Source organism: Rattus norvegicus, chromosome 10 (assembly GCF_036323735.1).
Source record: "Rattus norvegicus strain BN/NHsdMcwi chromosome 10, GRCr8, whole genome shotgun sequence".
Lineage (NCBI taxonomy): Eukaryota > Metazoa > Chordata > Mammalia > Rodentia > Muridae > Rattus > Rattus norvegicus.
In genome coordinates this window covers 87,992,858-88,013,391 of record NC_086028.1, presented here as the reverse complement: position 1 = coordinate 88,013,391, position 20,534 = coordinate 87,992,858, and the positions used below count along the sequence as shown (strand labels likewise).

General features: G+C 41.5%; 1 protein-coding gene across 8 annotated transcripts in view; it reads left to right on the top strand.

The window, feature by feature from the left end:
• Window positions 1-868: 868 nt before the first annotated feature.
• Window positions 869-20,534, top strand: part of Gpatch8 (G patch domain containing 8) — an 80,350-nt gene continuing 60,684 nt past the window's right edge. For 3 of the 8 annotated variants that reach the window (XM_039087760.2, XM_039087763.2, XM_063269835.1), the window contains exons 1-2: window positions 895-943; window positions 19,571-19,645. Coding sequence is in view for 1 of the 8 variants with exons in the window: in NM_001398883.1 (NP_001385812.1) it covers window positions 899-943; window positions 19,571-19,645 (120 nt within the window). In the remaining 7 variants the exon portion in view is untranslated. Of the gene's footprint in view, window positions 944-19,564; window positions 19,646-20,534 lie in introns of those variants that run through there. The other 5 variants (XM_039087761.2, XM_063269837.1, NM_001398883.1 and 2 more) reach the window with 4 other exon arrangements.

The following is a 20,534-nucleotide window of genomic DNA, read 5'->3' as shown; positions in this document are numbered from 1 at the left end:
TTTTAAGATAGGTCATTCATTAGTTTTCCCTCTCTTGTAGTTTCACTTAGATTTGTTGAGGCAAGTTCTTATATAGCCCAGGCTAGCTTTGAACTCCCTACGTAGCCAAGGATAAGCTTGAGTTAAGTTAAGCCTCAAGCGGGGCTATACCTAGTTTTAGACACTCGTTAATTTTTTACAACTATTAGGTCATTTTATTGGTTATCTGACTTCCTGTCTGGAATGGAAGCCCTTTGAGAAGAGAGACTTTTTTGCTACTTCTTAAGTAATGCTATCATGTATCAATGTAAAAAATACCCTCCTTGGACTTCGGAGGCGAGCCTCTACTACAAAGTCCAGCCGGGGCTACAAGAAACCCCGTCCAAAAGCAACAACAAAAACAAACAAACAAAAAACACTTAAAAGTACTCTAGTTCTCATGCTACTGTATAGTATTATACTGTGTATTATTACAAATACAGGATGGGTTTGACTGTAAACAAGAGCACAAGAAAGATTTCTGAGCACCATTAAAGGAGCAAGTGGACACCTCCCAGTCCCATACAAGCCCTGCCCTGCTGAACTTTCCCTCCGGAAGCGCTTGAGGCGCTCCGGCGCGAGCGCGCATGCGCGGCCCGCTGAAGTCGCTGGGGGCCGGGCGTGAAACCGAGCGGTGAGGGAAAGGTTCCGCCTCCGGGCCTGCAAGGCGCCTGCGCCTTCGGGATTCCCGTCCGGACGCATTCTTGTTCCCTCCCTCCCAACACCCCCCCCCCCAATATCTTCCCGCCCCCCCTCCACTGCCAGCTGCGCGCGCCCGGTGGGCGTGGGAGGAGGCGTGGAAACAGGGAGGAGGCGGGTGTCGCGGGAGGGAAGGAGCGAACCGGAGAGCGTCGTCCTGAGGAGGAGTGAAGGCGGCAAAATGGCGGACCGCTTCTCCCGCTTCAACGAGGACAGAGACTTTCAGGTAAACACGGGCGTCGCCGAGGACCCCTCCCCCGGAGGGCTCGCAGCGAGCCTGGGGCCGCCTCCCTCCGGTTCTCCTATCTTTCTCTCCTTCTGCTCTCCGCTCCGCCTTGCAAGCCGGCTCTCTTTTCTGCCTCTCATTTCTCTAGGGGCCTCCCAGCCTGAGATGAGGCCGCGTCTCCGGCTTCATCCCTATTCACGTCGTCTCTTAAACTAGGGTTTCCTCCTATTTGCCTCTGGCTTTCCGCTCCCCGGCCAGGCGCTTTGGTGGGGACGACGCTTAGGTTGTCTCGGGGCCTGTGCAGTCGGAGGGCTGGCCCCCAGGGGAGAGGGCTGGGGTTGGGAAGACTTGGGCCAGCGGTTTTCAGGCCAGGGCTATGGAGCCATTGGATTTGCTCGCACCGATCTTCCTGGGAATCTTCTCTCCGTTTTCTTGTTGTGATAAACAAACCCTTTATCGTCTATTTAACCTAGTCTTCACCCTGGAAAAGGGTACCCTTACTTATCAAAGACGCCTTTTTTGTTGAGGGGAGCCATCGAGCTTTCTCTGGGCATAAATAATAACTGCTGTTGTTTACAGGCAGTTAATTGGGTTGGGAAACAGTAAGGTATAGCTCTGTGGACTGGTGTAAACTTAACTTCGAGTTCTATCAAGATTTGTTAAGAAGCCTTTCCAAGCGGGAGATAACTCCCTAAACCTTGATTTTTCTTTCTTCATTTGCAAATGAAGTCTGGGAAAGATGACCGTAGATTGGCAGGCATTAAAGAAAAAACAAAAACAAACTAACAAAAACAAAAAACAAAAAAACAAAGGCCGAATTAGAATAATTCGGCTTTTAGCTGTTGAAATTGTTACTGTGGAAATAGTTGGAGACAATAAAGGATTTAGTAGCCTTTGGGTATTTAAAAATACATCCTTAGTTGAAAATCACTGCATTACTACCGCATCTCCTGGCAACAGCAATTTAGGTCAAGGGATGAGCCTCCGAACTCAAGTTTTGCTATTCCTCTGAGCTTATCCAGCGCAGCTCTAGCTGGGTCAGAAGGCATTTTGAAGGGTTTGGATTCTTGGAGATGATCGGGCTGATAAATACACAAGGCGATTGGACTGGTAAAATCAACGCTTTAATAGTCTTGTGTGTAGAATGCTATGAGAAGTTTTGCAGTAGTAAGGGATTTGGGAGTTACTGGAAAAGCCTTGTGGTCATGTGCCTGCTGCAGAAGCTGCATCACAGCACGGCATCTCAAGGTGTTTTAAGGATTTATCTCAGAACCTCCGAAGTTTGAGGTAATTCATTTTGGACATTTGAGAATGCTGTCTGTCTGCCTCTCAGTCTTCCTTTCTTTCTCCCTGTATAGCAAGCTCTATGAAACAGGTATAAAGAATGTAAGCTTTATTAGTTTTTATTAATTTAAAATTGTTTAGGAGACATACTGATGATGGAAAACTTCCAATGCTTCTCACAGAAGAGAATTTCAAGGTGACCTAATAAAATTGAAAGTGGACAGTTTTGAGGAAAAATGGCCCTCAACTATTTCAGCAGGCTCAAACGGGATTTTGATTGATTGAAGATATTGAAAACTGGCTATTAGGATGTGAGTGTTATCATTTGGAAACTAATCAGGGTGACTCTTCCGTGCTTTAGTTGAGGTAATGTAAAATCTGATTTATGGGCTAATGAGACAGCTTAGTGGGTGAAAAGCCTTTGCCCCACACGCCTGACCACCTCAGTTTGACCCCTGGAAGGTGGAAGGAGAGCCCCAACTCTGAAAAGTTGTCTTCTGACCCCAACATGTATGTCCCCTCACATAGTATACAAATGATAAAAAGTTAAAAATATAATAATAATAATAAGTAAGAGCCTTAGAGTGGCTGAGCGAGTTTGCCATCAAATCTGACCTGAGTGGCGCCTGGGGATCCAAAAGGTGGAAGGAAAGAACCAAATCAGTTCCCCAGAGCTGACCTCTGACAGCCCCCATGAAGTAAATAATAATAAAAAGTTTTTAAAACCAGAAATAGATTATCCTTTGAGTTCTTTGATGTTAGTATATACATTTTAATTGTATTTTCTGCACTTGCTCTGACATAACCCACTTACAATTCTAAATGTCCTAGTGTTTTGCATTGGAAATGGAAAAAAAAAATCAAAGCCATGTGTCCCCCCCCCCCCCCCCCCCGGGAGCTGGGGACCGAACTCAGGGCCTTGCACTTGCTAGGCAAGCGCTCTACCATGAGCTAAATCCCCAACCCCTCAAAGCCATGTCTTATATATCCCATACTAGCCTCAAATCTGTAATGTAGTCAGGGATGACTTTGAGTTTCTGATTCCCCTTCCTTAACCTCCAAAGTGCTGGGATTACAGGTGTAGTCTTTCATACCTAGGATTTTGCTCATGATACTAGCAAGCACTTTTACCCACTGAGTTAAATCACCAATTCAGAAATGGAGTTATTTTATTTTAAATTATGGGGTGTGTGTGTGTGTGTGTGTGTGTGTGTGTGTGTGTCAGGGCTGGGGATATAATATGTTCAGTAGTAGAGTATTCCCCTAATATGTGAAGGACTTGATCCTTAGCAGCATGGTAGTAATAATAGTAACAAATTAATAAAATGTTAATATATATATATCTCTGAATGTTTTAATAAAAGAAAAAAATATTGGGGCTGGAGAGATGGCTCAGCGGTTAAGAACATTGACTGCTTTTCCAGAGGTCCTGAGTTCAATTCCCAGCAACCACATGGTGACTCACAACCATCTGTAATGGGATCTGATGCCCTCTTCTGGTGTGTGTGAAGACGGCTACAGTACTCTCATATGCATAAAATAAATAAATGAATCTTAAAAAAGAAAATATTCAACTGTCAGTACTGTCTTTTGGTTTAGAGCCAGCTATTTGAAGAGGGAGTGAAACAGGAAGATGCTCTTTGAGTAATATATCTTGAAACATGTTTCAAGTTTAGATTATTGAAGTTAAATGTAGCCTTTTAAGGTTTTAAGTAGTTGAGCATAACAAGACCCTTCCTTTAAAAAAAAAAAAAAAAAGTGGAGGGTGCTTCTGGTGGTAAGCTAGCTCCCCTAGTCCCAGACCTTTGGAGATAGAGGGAAAGTTAAGGTTTCCATAGTATCTTTGGCTATATCAGCTAGTTTGAAGCTAGCCTGGGTTCTGTGAGACACATTTCTCAAAAATTAAATGAGGTACCTCTAAGATGGTTCAGCTAGTAAAGGCACTTCCTCCCGAGTCTCATCACCTGAATTTGATTCCCAAGACCCACATAACAGGAGAAAACTGACTCCCACAGGTTGTCCTCTGACTAGCTCCACATGTGCGCTCCCACAAACACCACAAATCAAATTTTGAGACATTAAGAAAATGAGGGAAAAAAAAGCATTATTCTTCAGGTTCTGTGTATATCTCAGTTTTTATAATAATACCTAAGAAGTAGCTGCTATCCATTTTTAAGTGAAATAATTGTGGCTTAGATAGTTAAGTAACTTAGTTAATATATCAGTTATATCATAGGGATTAAATTTAGATTGGCTTTTCCACCCAAATACATTTACTTATTTTTTTGTTTTTCAAGGGTTTCTCTGTATAGCCCTGCCTGGAACTCTCTCTGTAGACCAGGCTGGCTTCAACTCACAGAGCTCTGCCTTCTGAGTGCTGCGATTAAAGGCGGGATGTATCACCACTGCTCATCGAAAATAAAATTTTTTTTTTTTTGGTTTTTTTTTTTTTTCGGAGCTGGGGACCGAACCCAGGGCCTTGCGCTTCCTAGGTAAGCGCTCTACCACTGAGCTAAATCCCCAGCCCCAATAATTTTTTTTAAAAGATTTATTTATTTTATGTATGTGAGTATACTGTTGCTTTCTTCATATACACTAGAAGAGGGCATCAGATCCCATTACAGATGGTTGTGAGCCACCATGTGGTTGCTGGGAATTGAACTCAGGACCTCTGGAAGAGCAGTCAGTGCTCTTAACTGCTGAGCCATCTCTCCAGCCCGAAAATAATTTTTTTAAAGGTTGTGGTTTTGTTTTTTCAAAGTGATATGTATATGTGAGTATCAGTGAGGGTTGAGCTTGGTGCGTGCAGTGTCTGTGGAAGCCAAAGAGGGTGGGGGTGGGGTTAGAAGCAGTTGTGAGTTGCACCATCGGTGTCCTTATAGGGTGGCAGACGCCAAATTCTGAGTCTTCTGTAAGAGTACTTACTGTATGTTCTTACTACCAAGTCATCTCTCTTTTTTTTTTATTTATTTATTTATTTATTTATTTATTTATTTATTTATTTATTTATTATATATAAGTACACTGTAGCTGTCTTCAGATACACCAGAAGAGGGCATCGGATCTCTTTACAGATGGTTGTGAGCCACCATGTGGTTGCTGGGAATTGAACTCATGACCTCTGGAAGAGCAGTCGGGTGCTCTTAACCGCTGAGCCATCTCTCCAGCCCCCAAGTCATCTCTCTTAACCCCTAGATTGACCTTTTCACCTTTTCACTGTAGCTGTCTTCAGACACCAGAAGAGGGCATCAAATCCCATTACAGATGGTTGTGAGCCACCATGTGGTTGCTGGGAATTGAACTCACGACCTCAGTCACTGCTCTTAACTGCTGAGCCATCTCTCCAGCCCTTTAAAAAAATTACATATGCACGTGTGTTGTGTGTCTTGTGTGTGGGCACACTTGCCACAGTGTATGTATAAAGGTAGGGTTAGGTCACTGCCTTACAGAGTTTGTTATCTCCTTCCACCTTTATGAGGACTTTTGGGATTGAACGTAGGTAGTCAGGCTTGCATGGCAAATGCATTTAGTTGCTGAACCCCTGAACATGTATTCACGACCATTTTTTTCCACTAGCAATTTTATCTGCTGTTTGTTTATTTATTTATTTTAAAGATGAGGCTCACATAGCTCAGGCTGGCCTCACACTGAGTAGCATTAAATGTCAAATTCTTCTGCCTGTCAAATGCTGGGGTTGTAGGCATGTGCCACCATGTCCACTTGTCCAGATTGAACCCTGGGCCTTGTTTGAGTGAGACTAATAGTACCAACTGAACTGTATCTCTAGCCTGGATTTTATATTTTATACAAGTATAATTGAATCAAGAATTATGAAGGGTAGATTAGGTCACACAAATAAGTGGCTTTTTAGACAGGCCATACAATTACAGTTTTTCTCTGTTCTGTTTTGTCCAGATTTGTATTTTGTTTTTCAAGGACTTCTTGACCGGCTTCTTACCAAGTAGCACTTAGTATAAAGGATACATTGTTTTGTTTCAGTTTTAGACTTTTACCCTCTACTCTCTCGCATTGACTGTGCTTCCCACTCCCAGCCCCAGGATCAGGGCCTGGATCTCAAGTAGCATAAACTGGCCTCAAATATACTGTGCAGCCCAGGATGGCCTTGAATTAATTCTGCCTATGCCGCCAGAGGGCTGGGATTACAGATGGTCAGCATGCACCACTCCACTGAATTAATTACCTAGGATGGCCTTTAACTGTTCTGTTGTCTCAGCAGGCTCTGTTTGAGTTTGTAGTCCTCCTGCCTCAGCCTCCAAATTACTGGGATTGCAGGCCTGCATTACCAGTCATGGGTTTTGGTGGGCAATGCTGGGTACTGAGTCAAGTGCTGCACACGTGTAGCTTTTCAAAGTGGAATTTTATCTTTGGAAATCTTTAAACTAGATTTTGTTTGTCTAATAAAGCTTTAATGACTCCTTTAGAATCTGACCTCAGTTTCTGAGTGAGACATCACCTCTTTCTGCGTTTACAAAATAAGACATTTGTTCACAGATTCAAATTTTACATAAACTAATGAAAATATATAATGTAATCAACAGTAAGATAACATTTTGTATCTAATCATTACAGTTTTAGTTATACAGTATATGTAGCTGTAAAGTGCTATTGAGCTTAGCATTTTGTGATTGTGCAGCTTTTAATGGTGATGTGGCAAAATACTAGTGATCAAGTCTTCTTTAGTTTTGTATTATAGAGGACTAATGGTTCTTGTTATGTGCATTAGATTTTTTTAATGAAAAAAGGTGGGGTTGGGGATTTAGCTCAGTGGTAGAACGCTTGCCTAGCAAGTGCAAAGCCCTGGGTTCGGTCCCCAGCTCCGAAAAAAAGAAAAGGGAAAAAAAAAAGAAAGAAAAGAAAAAAGGTTACAACAGTATTACAACAGTAGATGGGAATGTGAAAATAAAATACATCTTTTTTTTTTTTTTTTCCTCCAGTCAGGGCCTTACTTTGTAGTCTACCCTTGCCTGAGACTCAGGGCAGTTCTCCCAAGTGCTGGGATTGCAGCATGAGCTGCCACATTTGGTTCATAGGCATATTTTTTAAAGATTAGAATAATTAGAATAATAATATTCTTGAGTTTTTTAGAGACAGGGTTTCACTATGTAGCCTTGGCTGGACTGAAACTCAATGGAAATGTGCCTGCCTCTGTCTCTGCCTCAAGTGGTGGGATTGTGTGTGGCAGGCTTCAGAAGAATACTTATTTAAAAAAATTGTTTAAGAGATTATTACTGACTGCTCACAAATATCCTGGTGTTTTTTTGGAAATCCAAATAGATCCTGGTTTTTCTACTTTGGCCAAACTGATCATACAAGTGCATGTGTTTGGGGCGTGTGTGTGTGCGCGTGCATGCATGCATGCATGCATGCAAAGTCAATTTGTTAGAGTTAGTTCTCTCCACCATGCTGATCTCAGAGATCGAACCCATTTCAACAGCTTTGTTAACACAAGGGCTTTTACTTGTTGAGCCATCTTGCTAGCCCTCCCTTGATTTTTGACTGAACAGAAAATAATCTGGCACTGTAGTCTGTATTTCAGTTTGTCCACTATGTATGCACCTCTCATTCTGTAGCCAGTTGAACTAAGACTGCGGAGACCAGGAAGTGAGCCCAGTGTGGATATCCTGTTGTCAACAGCCCTGGACTGGTCCAGTACCAGGGGATAGGAGTAGGCCTACCCAGATGGACTGAAGGAGCAGGGCCCACCTTTTTATCCTCAGAGTGCTGGCTTGGAGATGGGAGAGGGATTTGGGAGCCTGGTGTTTACTAAGCAGATCCAGACCGAGTGCCCTTCTCACCTATTAGCATGGGGAAATAAAATAATGATCATAATAAAAGTAACATTTGCTCAAGAAACTTTCTAGAATCTGCTTAAGTGATCACAATGTTAAATAGCAGTAAGAAAGCCATCTGTTACTTATGTAGTATGTTTATAGGATTCCTTTTGGGGGCCCTCTTCCCTTCCCTCCCCTTAGACTGGGTATCAAAAATTAGGGATCAATCATGTCATAAAAGCCTTTTACCATTGAGTTGTGAGCCTAGCATCTTTTGTGAGCCATTTGTGATAATAGAATAGGACTCTGAGAAGACATTTACTTGAAAAGAGGTTATCTATTTAGGTCACAGAAACAGGTTTTGTGTGTATGTATGTGTGTACCTGTGTCTACTACTGTGGACTAGAGTTGCTATTCCAATGCAAGTGTGCAAAGGATAACAAATGGACAGGTTTTCATTACTGTTTTCTATAGTGGTGAATGACTGTTAATCAGCACTTGAGCTCCCAGTGGGTGATCATGTTTGTAGCCACACACCAGAGTTCTCTACACCAGCTTAATTTTGATATGCCTTGACTAGCTCAATGGCTGGGCACTTCCAAACCTCCCCAAAGCTAGCACACACTTCCCTCCAGTATTCTTTAGTTAACACTTTTTTTTTTTTTTTTTTTTTTTTTTTTGTGGTTCTTTTTTTTTTTTTTTTTTTTTTTTTCTTGGAGCTGGGGACCGAACCCAGGGCCTTGCGCTTCCTAGGTAAGCGCTCTACCACTGAGCTAAATCCCCAGCCCCTTAGTTAACACTTTTTAAATCTATATTTTATCTTTGCTGCCTAACCCAAGCAGGGGAGTGGCCCTGGGGCTGCTTCCCTGACTTAAGAGTTGGCAGGCCCTTGTTTCTGGTCTCTGCTTCCCCCATCTTGGTGTGGTCCTTCCTATGCCTTTCTCTGTGGAATCCCCTTTTTTCTTGCTCAGGAATCCTAAAAATCCTGCCTCTTTCACCCTGCCCAGCCGTTGGTCACTGGCTCCTTATTGATCAATCAAAAATCTATTGGGGGGGCTGGGGATTTAGCTCAGTGGTAGAGCGCTTACCTAGGAAGCGCAAGGCCCTGGGTTTGGTCCCCAGCTCCTAAAAAAAGAACCAAAAAAAAAAAAAAATCTATTGGGGACAGGGACCCTTAGCATTTGGATATGCAGATTCCTGTGTGATTTTGGGAGAACCAAACCTCAACAGCCCCCCCCTCCCCTTCAATTGGGAGAAATGCCTTAGCACTAAATGGACTTCAGGTATGCTTGGGACACTAATCACTGCTGTTCACATTCCCAAAGTATTAAAGAGGGAAAATTTGATTCAGGGATGAAACCAATTTCAAAATAGTGATAATGAATTGATATGATTCTTAACAAATGAAGAATGTTAAGAGTGACAAAGGGAAGGTCACCTGAAGGTTCCCTAGAAGTGATTCAGAAAATAAAGGCATGTCAGGCATGCTGGTGTGTGTCCCTGTTGCACCTTATAATCTCAGGATTTAAGATTTTGAGGCAGGACTGTTAAGTGTTCAAGGCAAGTCTGGACTACATAGTGAGATTTTTTTTGTTTGTTTGTTTTAATTTTTAAGACAGTGTTTCTCTGTGTAGCCCTGGCTGTCCTGGAACTTACTCTGTAAACCAGACAGGCCTTGAACTCAGATCCACCTGCTTCTTTCTTCCCAGTGCTGGGATCAAAGGTATATGCTATCATTGCCTGACAATTTTTTTTTTTAAAGATCAAAACAAACCAAAAACTCACAAAGAACATAGAGTATATAATTGAGGCAAAACAAACAAAACAAATAAGGATTTATATACAAAGGCCACTTTTTTAAAAGAAAGATTTATTTATTTATTATGTATAAGTACACTGTAGCTGTCTTCAGACACACCAGAAGAAGGCATCAGATCCCATTACAGATGGTTGTGAGCCACCATGTGGTTGCTGGGATTTGAACTCAGGACCTCTGGAAGAGCAGTTAGTGCTCTTAACCACTGAGCCATCTTCCCAGCCCCAAAGGCCACATTTCTAATTCTATATGAGTAGTAAAGAGAAAGATACTTATTTTTTTTTCTTTTTCTTTTTTTCGGAGCTGGGGACCGAACCCAGGGCCTTGCGTTTGCTAGGCAAGCGCTCTACCACTGAGCTAAATCCCCAACCCCAAGATACTTATTTTTAAAAGAGGTCTTTTGATGGGAGAATGGGTTTAGAAAGAACTATGGCTACAATGCTGTTGTGGTGGTGTTTACTTTGTCTCACCCTGGCGTAGGAGTCTCAGAGTAGACTGGGGCAACTGTACTATTAGTCTGATCCTTATTTAAGGCTGTTCTTGTATGATAAAGATCAGAGAAAAAATAGATGTTCTTGTACTTTTCTTTTTTTCCCTTGATTTTGTGTGTGTGTGTGTGTGTGTGTGTGTGTGTGTGTGTGTGTGAGAGAGAGAGAGAGAGAGAGAGAGAGAGAGAGAGAGAGAGAGAGAGAGGTTGTTGTTGTTAAAACAAGGCTTTACCCTGGGTTCGGTCCCCAGCTCCAAAAAAAAAGAAAAAAGAAAAGGGAAAAAAAAAAAGACAAGGCCTTATATTATCTAGTACTTTTGTTGTTTTGTTATAAAATTCTAATTAGAGTACTGTAGAGGGATTCTTTGACTATATTCTCAGCTCTGGTCCCTTCCCTTCCTCTTCTCCCTTCTCTTTTCTGTTTTTCTGTCCTTCTTGAGATAGGGACTTCTTATGTAGCCCAACCTGGTCCTAAACTCAAAATCCCCCTTCCCTTGCTACTTGATTTGGGTGCTAGGATTAGATACATGCCCCCACACCTAGCTTCTTAGGTCTTAATTATATTGTATAACCAAAATACAATTTTGGTTTGAGACAGGGTCTCTATGGTTCTTGGCTGACCCAGAACTCTGTGTAAATGAGGCTGGCTTCCAACTCATAGAAATCCACATTTCTCTCTCTGGGATTAAAGCCTGGCCCTTGTTTTACTTTCTTCTTGAGCGAGTATCTCAACACTAACTCATGTTCTCCTAAAATTTACTGTGTATCCCAGATTGGCTTTGACCTCTTGGCAGTCTCTTTGTCAACGTACTTCAGTCTGGTATTATAATTATGAGCCTGACTCAAAAGAAAAATATTCTTTTGATACTGGGTCTCACATAGCCTGGGACTGTTTGTCACAGTAACCTTGAATCTTCTGTCTCCACCTCTTGGTTGCCAGGATTACCACTGTGTACCACCATATCCACTTTATGTGGTGCTGCAAATTGCATCCAGGGCTTTATACATACTAGGCAAGCACACTACCAACTGATTAGTCCTTCAAGGTAAAAGTTTTGACTTAATTATGTATTAATTGTTAGTGTGGTATGTGCTTGTGGGCACATACATATCACATCTATGTGTGGAGATCAGAAGACAGTTCTTTTGCCAAGCAGATTCCTGGAATGGATCTCTTCTTGGACTTGGTAATAAGTGCCTTTACCCATTTTTCTAGCCCAATGACTTAAAAATGTTTTGTTTTGTTTTTTTAAAGATTTATTCATTTATTATATATAAGTACACTGTAGCTGTCTTCAGATACACCAGAAGAGGGCATTGGATCTCTTTACAGATGGTTGTGAGCCACCATGTGGTTGCTGGGAATTGAACTCAGCACCTCTGGAAGAGGAGTCGGGTGCTCTTAACCACTGAGCCATCTCTCCAGCCCCTTAAAAATGTTTTTTAAAACAGTTAACTATCCTGATTTGCTCCTTTACACCTGGGATACTTACATTTTATGCACTTTCTCTCTCTTCTCTCTCTCTCTCTCTTCTAAGAATTATTTATTTATTAAAGAGGGTATCAGATCTTATTACAGGTGATTGTGAGCCACCATGTGGTTGTTGGGAATTGAACTCAGGACCTCTGGAGGAGCAGTCAGTGCTCTTAACCGCTGAGCCATCTCTCCAGCCCTTTATACACTTTCTATTTGGGTCATGTGTTCTAAAGTTTCCTTGTTCTGGGGGTTAAACACAGGGTGTCGTACGTGTTGAACACATGCTCCATGACTGAGTTAGAGTCTTAGATTCCTTAAAACCTTTTAGGGGCTAAGGAGTGGAAGCCAGTTGTGGTGGCATTTGCCTTTGATCCTAGCACTCTGAAGTCCGAGGCCAGCCTGGTCTACAAAGTGAGTTTCAGGACAACTAGGACTGTTACATAGAGAAACTCTGTCTTGAAGGGAAAGAGAGTTCAGTGGTACAATGCTGGTTTTGTCATGTCAAAAATATGATCCAAAGTGGATGGGGAGAAGGAGAAAAAAGCTGAAAGAACATCTTATTTTCTTGACATATTTAAGATTACCATTTTTGGGGTTGGGGATTTAGCTCAGTGGTAGAGCGCTTGCCTAGGAAGCGCAAGGCCCTGGGTTCGGTCCCCAGCTCCGAAAAAAAGAACCAAAAAAAAAAAAAAAAAAAAAGATTACCATTTTTACCTGGATACACTCTAATTTCACTAGGCTTGGGAGGTGGAATCAGGAAGATTAGGAATTCAAGGCCAGCCTGGGCTACTAGAGAATTTATCTCTAAACAAAAATAGTCACAAAAGATTTTTATTTTGGTTTGGAGATAGAGTTCAGCAATGGAATGCTTGCTTACCATTCTTAAGTTTCTAGGTTCAGTCCCTAGTACTGGGGGGCAAAATACTTATTTTCTGAAAGAGAGTGGTGAAGTTTGTGTTTGGTTTGTTTTTTTTTTTTTTTTTTTTTTTCTTTCTTTTTTCTTTTTTCTTTTTTTCGGAGCTGGGGACCAAAACCACTGAGCTAAATTCCCAACCCCTGGTTTGGTTTTTTTTTTTAAAGGTAGTTTTATGTAGCTCAGGCTGGACTAGAACCCCCAGTTCTGAATATTTCCACCTTTAACTCCCAAGTGCTAGGAGTCAGACCTGTTCTCTGAGCATGGTAATTAATGAAGTCTTATTTTGATTTCCTTGTTTTTTGTTTTTGTTTTGTTTTGAGACAAGTAAGGACTTGTAGCCCTGACTGACCTTGAACTTGAGGCTGTTCCCTGCTGCTTTAGGAATGTAGGATTACAGGCATATGTCACACTAGATTTGTAGTGTCTTGAGTTGTGAATCTGGTGTATATAGAGGTTTTTGTCTTTTTCTTGTGATTTGATCAATTCTAATATTATTAATAAAAATGTATTCTAAGGGGTTGGGGATTTAGCTCAGTGGTAGAGTGCTTGCCTAGCAAGCGCAAGGCCCTGGGTTCGGTCCCCAGCTCCAAAAAAAAAAAAAAAAAGAAAAAAAAAATGTATTCTAGCTTGAGGTCTATGTCTATTTCTTGAATTCTGCTATGGTTTCTCCCTTGAAACACTTGCTTGTGTGTCTGCCCTTACTTCCCTTGCCATGTTAGCCTTGCCATTTAGACTTAAGTGAGAAAGACTTACGGGGATCACCAAAGGAATTAAAAATGACTACACAGATACTAAAACAAGTCATTGCTATTACAGCAGATACCAGAAGGTGTGGTGTTGATTTACCTCTGATTGACCATTTGACTGTGGAACTGTAACCAGATATGCTTATTGTATATTGTATTAGTCACAGTAGAAAGTTCCATGTGCTCATGATAAAAAACAGTGGCGCATGCCTTTATAGTCCTAGCATTCGGTAGGCAGAGGCAGGTGGATCTTTGAGTTTGAGGCCAGGAAAGCCAGGGCTATACAGAGAAACACTGTCTTCAGTACCCCTTCCCCACCTCTTCCCCCCAAAAAAGGGTAGTGTAATGTATTACACTAGTTTTGTTTGTTTGGAGACAGGATCTCACTGTATAGCCCCAATTGCCCTGGAACTTGTTTGTAGACCAGGCTGACCTTCAGCTTCCAGAGATCCTGTCTGGGGTTACTTTCCAGGTGCTGGGATTAAAAGCATGCATCAACACACCTGCCCCCACCCCCTTTAAGATTCGTTATTATGCTGTTTGTTTATTTTGGTTTTCTGGGACATGGCCTTTCTGACTCTGGGTGCTAGAATTAAAGGCATGTACCACCTCTGTTCACTTTAAATTGCAGTAAACTTTATACTGATACTACAATGCCATTAATGTCCAGAATGTAATTTTTTTTTCAAAACAGGGTTTGTGTAGTCCACCATCATTTGGCCTAGTTTTCTTTTTCTTTTCTTTTTTTAAAAAAGATTTATTAATTTATTTTATGTATATGAGTACACTGGAGCTGTCTTCAGACACACCAGAGGAGGGCATCGGATCTCATTACAGATGATTGTGAGCCACCATGTGGTTGCTGGGAATTAAACTCAGGACCTCTGGGAGAGCAGTCGTCTTAACCACTGAGCCATCTCTCCAGCAAACCCCCCCCCCCATGTTCTTTTTCAAAGACTGGTTTTATGTTTTCTTCTTGAGACATTCCTTTTCAATTCCATTGTCTCCATAGTAAAATTTACTTCTTAGGAATGTGTAAAGAAGCTGCAAGCAATAAAGTTTTATTTATTTGGTGACAAAAGAGAGGGGGATTGGTTTGTTCATAGTTTAAATATGAAGCTGTCTTGTATGGGTCTGTTTCGTGTTTCAAAATTTGAAGTTTAATCCAGGTGTGATGGCACATACATTTAATCCTAACACTCAGGAAACAGAGGCAGGTGGATCTTTTGAGGTTCAAGGCTAGCCTGGTCTACATAATGAGACTGGCTTTTAAAAAAAGACTTTTTTTTAGTGCTGGAGAGATGGCTCAGAGGTTAAGAGCACTGACTGCTCTTTCAGAGGTCCTGAGTTCAAATCCCAGCAACCATATGGTGGCTCACAACCATCTGTAATGAGATCTGATGCCCTCTTCTGGTGTGTCTGAAGACAGGTGTAATATACTGATATAAATAAAATAAATAAATCTTTTTTTTGAAGAAGACCTTTTATTTATTTATTTTTTTAAGTTGTATTTGGATGAGTGCAGGCTGTGAGTACCACAGTATGCTTGTGGAGGTCAGAGCACAACTATGGTAGTCTAGCTAGCTCATGGGTTATGGAAATCAAACTTTCTTTCTCCTGTTTTTTCATCTTCCTTCCTTTTTTCATCTGTGGAAGGTGAAATCAAAATCATTGTTATAATTTTTTTTCTTCTTGAAACAGTCTCATAACCCTGCCTGGCCTTGGACTTTCTATATAACAAAGGATGACTGAATTTCTCATCCTCCTACCTCTGCCTCCCAAGTACTGAGATCTAGGATTACAGGTGTATGCCACCACACTCATTCTGTGTGGTGTTGGAGCTTGAACCCAGAGCTTTATGCATGTTTGGCAAACATTATTTTCTTTTTTTTTTTTTCCCGGAACTGGGGACCGAACCCAGGGCCTTGCGCTTGCTAGGCAAGCACTCTACCACTGAGCCAAATCCCCAACCCCGGCAAACATTATTTTCAACTGAGCTGTTTCTCTGCTCCTCTGCCCCCATCATTATATGGTTTGGATTTAGGAAGTCCTAATTAAGGTCAGCAAATAACTCAGTGGGTAGAGATGTTTGCCACCAGCCTTACAACCCAAGAAAACTGACTCATCCATTTGTCCTCTGACCCCCATATGTGTGCTGCGACACAAATGTGCACACTTTCACACAGGTACACATACCAATAAATGCATTAGTAATTTTAAAAGTGGAAAATATAGATCATTATATTTGAATTGTGAGGTAGGGCAACAGTTACATGTTAGGTATTAGGTAATCTCTAAGCAATGTTGATAAATGAGGTAGAAAAGGTAAAGCCGGGTGTGGCAGTTTTTGCCAGTGGCCCCAGCTCTTGAAACAGTACAAGAAGATCAGAAGTTCAATGTCACCCTCAGGTCCTTAGAGTGAGTCCAAGGACAGTGTGGGGCCACAGGAGACTGTCTCAAGAAGCAAACAAACAAAAAAGAAATTTTAGTTGGTGAGAACAGAGAAAGACAGGGACATCTGTGTAATATACTTAAGCCAGAGTCTTGTCAAAGGTAGACTAAGGGGTGTGCCAAAGATAAAAATCACTTTAAACTTGGCATGGACCTCATCTAGATGGAGAAAGTCAGATGTTTACAGCTTTGTTAATAATTGATATGATCATTCATCAGAAACTTAGAATCTGGGCCAGCGAAATGGTTTAACCAGTGCGCTTGCTGGGAAGCCTAATGACCTGGGTTTGATTGCCAGAACCTACAATAAAGTGGGAAGAAAGAGTCAGCTTCACAGTGACCCTCTGCTGTCCACATGAGGATCATGGGTATTTATTTGCTCTCTGTTACACCTTCGAGTGAGTGCGCACACACACACACACACACACACACACACACACACACACACACACACACAAATAAAATGAACTAAAAATAAATTACTAAAAGCTTTAATTTAGTAATAAAACCATGTTGAGGGGGGTCAGGTATGGTGCCTCAAGCCTTTAACCACTCAGAAGGCAGAGGCAGGAGGATCTCTGATTTAGAGGCCAGCCTGGTCTACTGAGCTGGAACTGGTTTGCTCAGTAGACTAAATAGAGAGAACTCTGTCTCAAAAAACAAAAAACAAATCCACTTTGAATCCCCTGACTTTGGTTATAAGCAACATTTTCGTTACTGTTTTTTATTTTTATTTTATTTATGTGTTTATATGTGAAGGTACATGTGCCCCAGTGGGTTTGTGGAAGTTAGGGTGATGTTTTTGGCAAGTGGTTCTCTTTTCACTGTATGTTCCTGGAAATGAAGTCAGGATATCAGTGTTGTGCACTAAGTGCTTTTGCCTTCTCAGCCATCAGTTCTCAACCTTCCTAATGCCGCAACCCTTTAATGCAGTCCCTCATGTTGTGGTGACCCCAACCATAGGATTATTTTTGTTGTTACTTCATAACTATAATTTTGCTGTTATGAGTTTTAAAGTAAATGTTTTCGAAAGGTCTTAGGTGACCCCTGTGAAAAGGTCATTTGACCCCCTCCTACCCAAAAAAAGAGTTTCAACCCACGTGTTGAGAATACTGTTCTAAGCCATCAGGACAGCCCTCATCAGTGCTTTAGGGGCGGAGCTGGAGGTAGGGTGCCTGCTAAGAAATCTGAAGTGCGCTGTCTTATTGCAGTGACAATTAGCTTGATTATGGCTGCGTATTACATTGTAAAGGCACATTTATCTCTCAGCAGATCTTCTGCAAAGAACAATGCTGGCAAATCAAACAGTGGGATCCAACTTTTATGTACCTTCCTCTAATAGGACATTTTGTTTTGTTTTGTCTTATATTTTGAAAAAGGTTTTGCTGTGTAGCCCAGTAAAGGATGATGGGGTGGAATTATCAATCCTTCTGCCTCTCTCTCTGCCTCCTAGAATTACAGGTGTACTCCACCAAACCTACAAGATAAAGAAAAATGAAATAGGGCTAGAGAAAGAGAGATGGCTCCATGGTTAAGAGTGTGCTCTGCTCTTGCAGAGCACTTGATGGAGTCCAGTTCCCAACCACATCAGGCAGCTCACAACTCCAGTATCAAGCACCTCTGGCCTCGTTGACAACTGTACTCTCTTACACACACACACACACACACACACACACACACCATTAAAAGTAATAATACACCCCTAACCACCACTCCCCACCCCCCACCCCACCCCCTTGTATTACTGTGTACCTTGGCTGTCCTGGAACTCACTGTAATCCAGACTGGCCTTGAACCTAGAGATCAGCCTGCTTCTGCCCCTGAAGTGTTGTGATTAGAGGGTCCCCCCTGCCAACTATAATAAATATTGAAAACAACAAAGAAAAACAAAGCCAACACAGTGACTTTTGCAGACAAGCCTGATCGTCTGAGTTTGATCCCTAGAACCCTAGTGAAATAAAGAACCAACCCCTGGAAATTGGCCTCCGACCTCCACATATATTGCATAGCACATTCATGAATGTGCAGGCACACACATATAATAAGTAAACAAAAATTTTTTAAAAAGAAATACTGTCTATTAAAGTAAAAGAGATGGCTCAGAGGTTAAATGCACTGACTGTTCTTCCAGAGGACCCAGGTGCAGTTCCCAGCATCTACATGACAGCTGGCTATAACTATCTGTAACTCCAGGAACTGACACCCTCAGTACCTGCAGACAAAACACCAGTGCACACACAATGAAAGAGAAAGAGAAGAAGAAAGTAAAAGGACACCGTGCAGCCAGTTTAAGATAGGTGTCACAGTGCTTGATAATGTTTTTTGTTAACGATTAGACAGTTGTTAGGGGAAAAGAGGTTCAGAATTCTAGATTTAGTCCTTTTTTTTTTCCTTTTTTAATTTCCAGGTCTTGTGATTGAGTGTAGCACTTCTTGCATTCAAGGCATATACTTAATCTCTGAGGAGTATCTCCAGCCCCCAGATACAGACTCTTTTAAATTCTTATTATATTTATTAAATTTGTTTGAATGTTTTGTCTGTCTGTCTGTATATGTACTGCGTGCATGTCTAGTGCTTAGGGAGGCCAGAAGAGGACGCTGGATCCCTGGAACTGGAGTTACAAATGGTTGTAACTTGCTATGTGAGTGCTGGGAACTGAACCCCTCTAAGACAGCCAGTGCTCTTAACCACTGAACCATCTATGTCTCCAGCCCAAGGCAGACGCTGAAGCTTTTTGTTTTGTGTTGCTTTGCCTGCCTGCCTTTAACAGTTTCTTCCTTTCATTTTGTTATTTTCCTGTCTGTGCTAGTGGTTGAATTTCTTAGTTCTTAGAATCTTGTGCATATTAGGCAAACCCCACCCCACAAGACAGGTAGCTCTGGTTATCCTGGAACGCACTCTGACTTTGAACCCAAGAAACCTGTCTTCCTTTGCCTCCCAAGTACTGGGATTGAAGGTGTGTGCCTGTCTTACTAGGCCCTTATCAGTGAACTCTATCCCTTACCTTGTAGTAAAGATTCTGTGTTTGCATGTGTAGACTCACATGACATAGCTTGTATGTGGAAGTCCGATGGTGACTTTATGGAGTCGTTTTCTCTTTCTACCCCTACATGGATGGGTTCTGGGGGTCAACCTCAGGTCATCAGGCTTGCATCTTTGGGCAGCAAGACTTACTTACCTTCAGAGCCATCCTTCCTCTCCTGAGCTGCTTTTTATGGGTGAGTTTATACTTTCCATCCCCCATGATTGATCAAGGACCTTTGTGTGCTGATTAGGAGCTCTACCACTGAACTACATCCTCTGGTGGCAGTTTTTAAAGAAAATAACTTTATTTATTTGGCAGTATGTGGGGTATGTGTGTTCCATGGCACACATGTGTCTGTCAGAGGACAGCTTGGCTGAAGTAGGTTCTCTTTTTTTTCCACCATGAGTGCTAGCAATCAAACTCAAGTGGTCAGGCATGGTGACACATGCCTTTACAGTGTTGAGCCATTTCACTGGGCCTTGTAGATTTTTTTTTAAGATTCTCAATTTGTAGGTCAATTTTGTTTTTATACCAAAAATAAAAAAGATAAAGTAACTTGTAATTGACTAGATTATCAGTTACTTTGATAATAATTACTTTTGAAAACTAACTGCAGTTTGTTTGTTTTTCCAGGGTAATCACTTTGATCAGTACGAAGAAGGGCACTTGGAGATTGAGCAGGCGTCCCTTGACAAGCCTATAGAATCGGTAAGATGACCCCTGCTTATTTTGGGTCTTAGCCAGTTAGTTAGGTAGAGCTCGTGTGACACTTGATGTGAATGAGGTTAAACTATGTACAACTGACAGCACAGTTCAGAGCCGTTCTCTTGCATGCCCTAGAGCAATCAGGTGGACTTTGGGTATGATTTAATAATGTTAGAAAATCAGTGTAAACCAGAGAAAAGGTTAGGATTTAAAGGAAAAAAATGTCATTTTTGGCCCATATTAAACTTTGATAAAAGATAGAAAGTTGGGTGTAATGTTTTTTAAAATCGAATAAAGGAGTAAAATGTATTTTGATCCTTTAATACCATTTTTGGGCACCATAGTCACGTGTGAAATGTTGTAGTAGAAACAGTTATGAAGTAGCAAACATTAGACCCTTGTGAGACATGGTCAGCTTGGTCTCTTCCGCTTAAGAAATGTCTGCTGGGTTTTGGGTTTTGGTTTCCAGGTCAAAAGTTAGTTGCTTTTGTCTTTTCACACTCTTAGTCTATGACAGTAATGATACCAAGCCATAGAACAGGAGATTTTTCTCTGCCTCTTAATTTAAAACGAGTGATGATGGCACAGGCCTTTAATCCTAGCACCTGGGGAGGCAGAGGCAGGTGAACCTCTATGAGTATGAGGCCAGCCTGGTCTACACAGTGAGTTTCAGGACAGCCAGGGATACACAGAAAAAACCCTGTTTCTGGGAGGGGGGGGGGAAACAGTCTTAAGTTTTGGACGTAAAACATGTTATTTAAAACAACTGTCCATTGTTAAATTGTCTGAGCTTGTTATTGTCAGTAGTTAAAATCTGTTCTTACGTGTATATACTTAAAAAGATTTCATGAGGCATTGGAAAAACTTGAGTAGACAAAAAGTCAGACAGAAA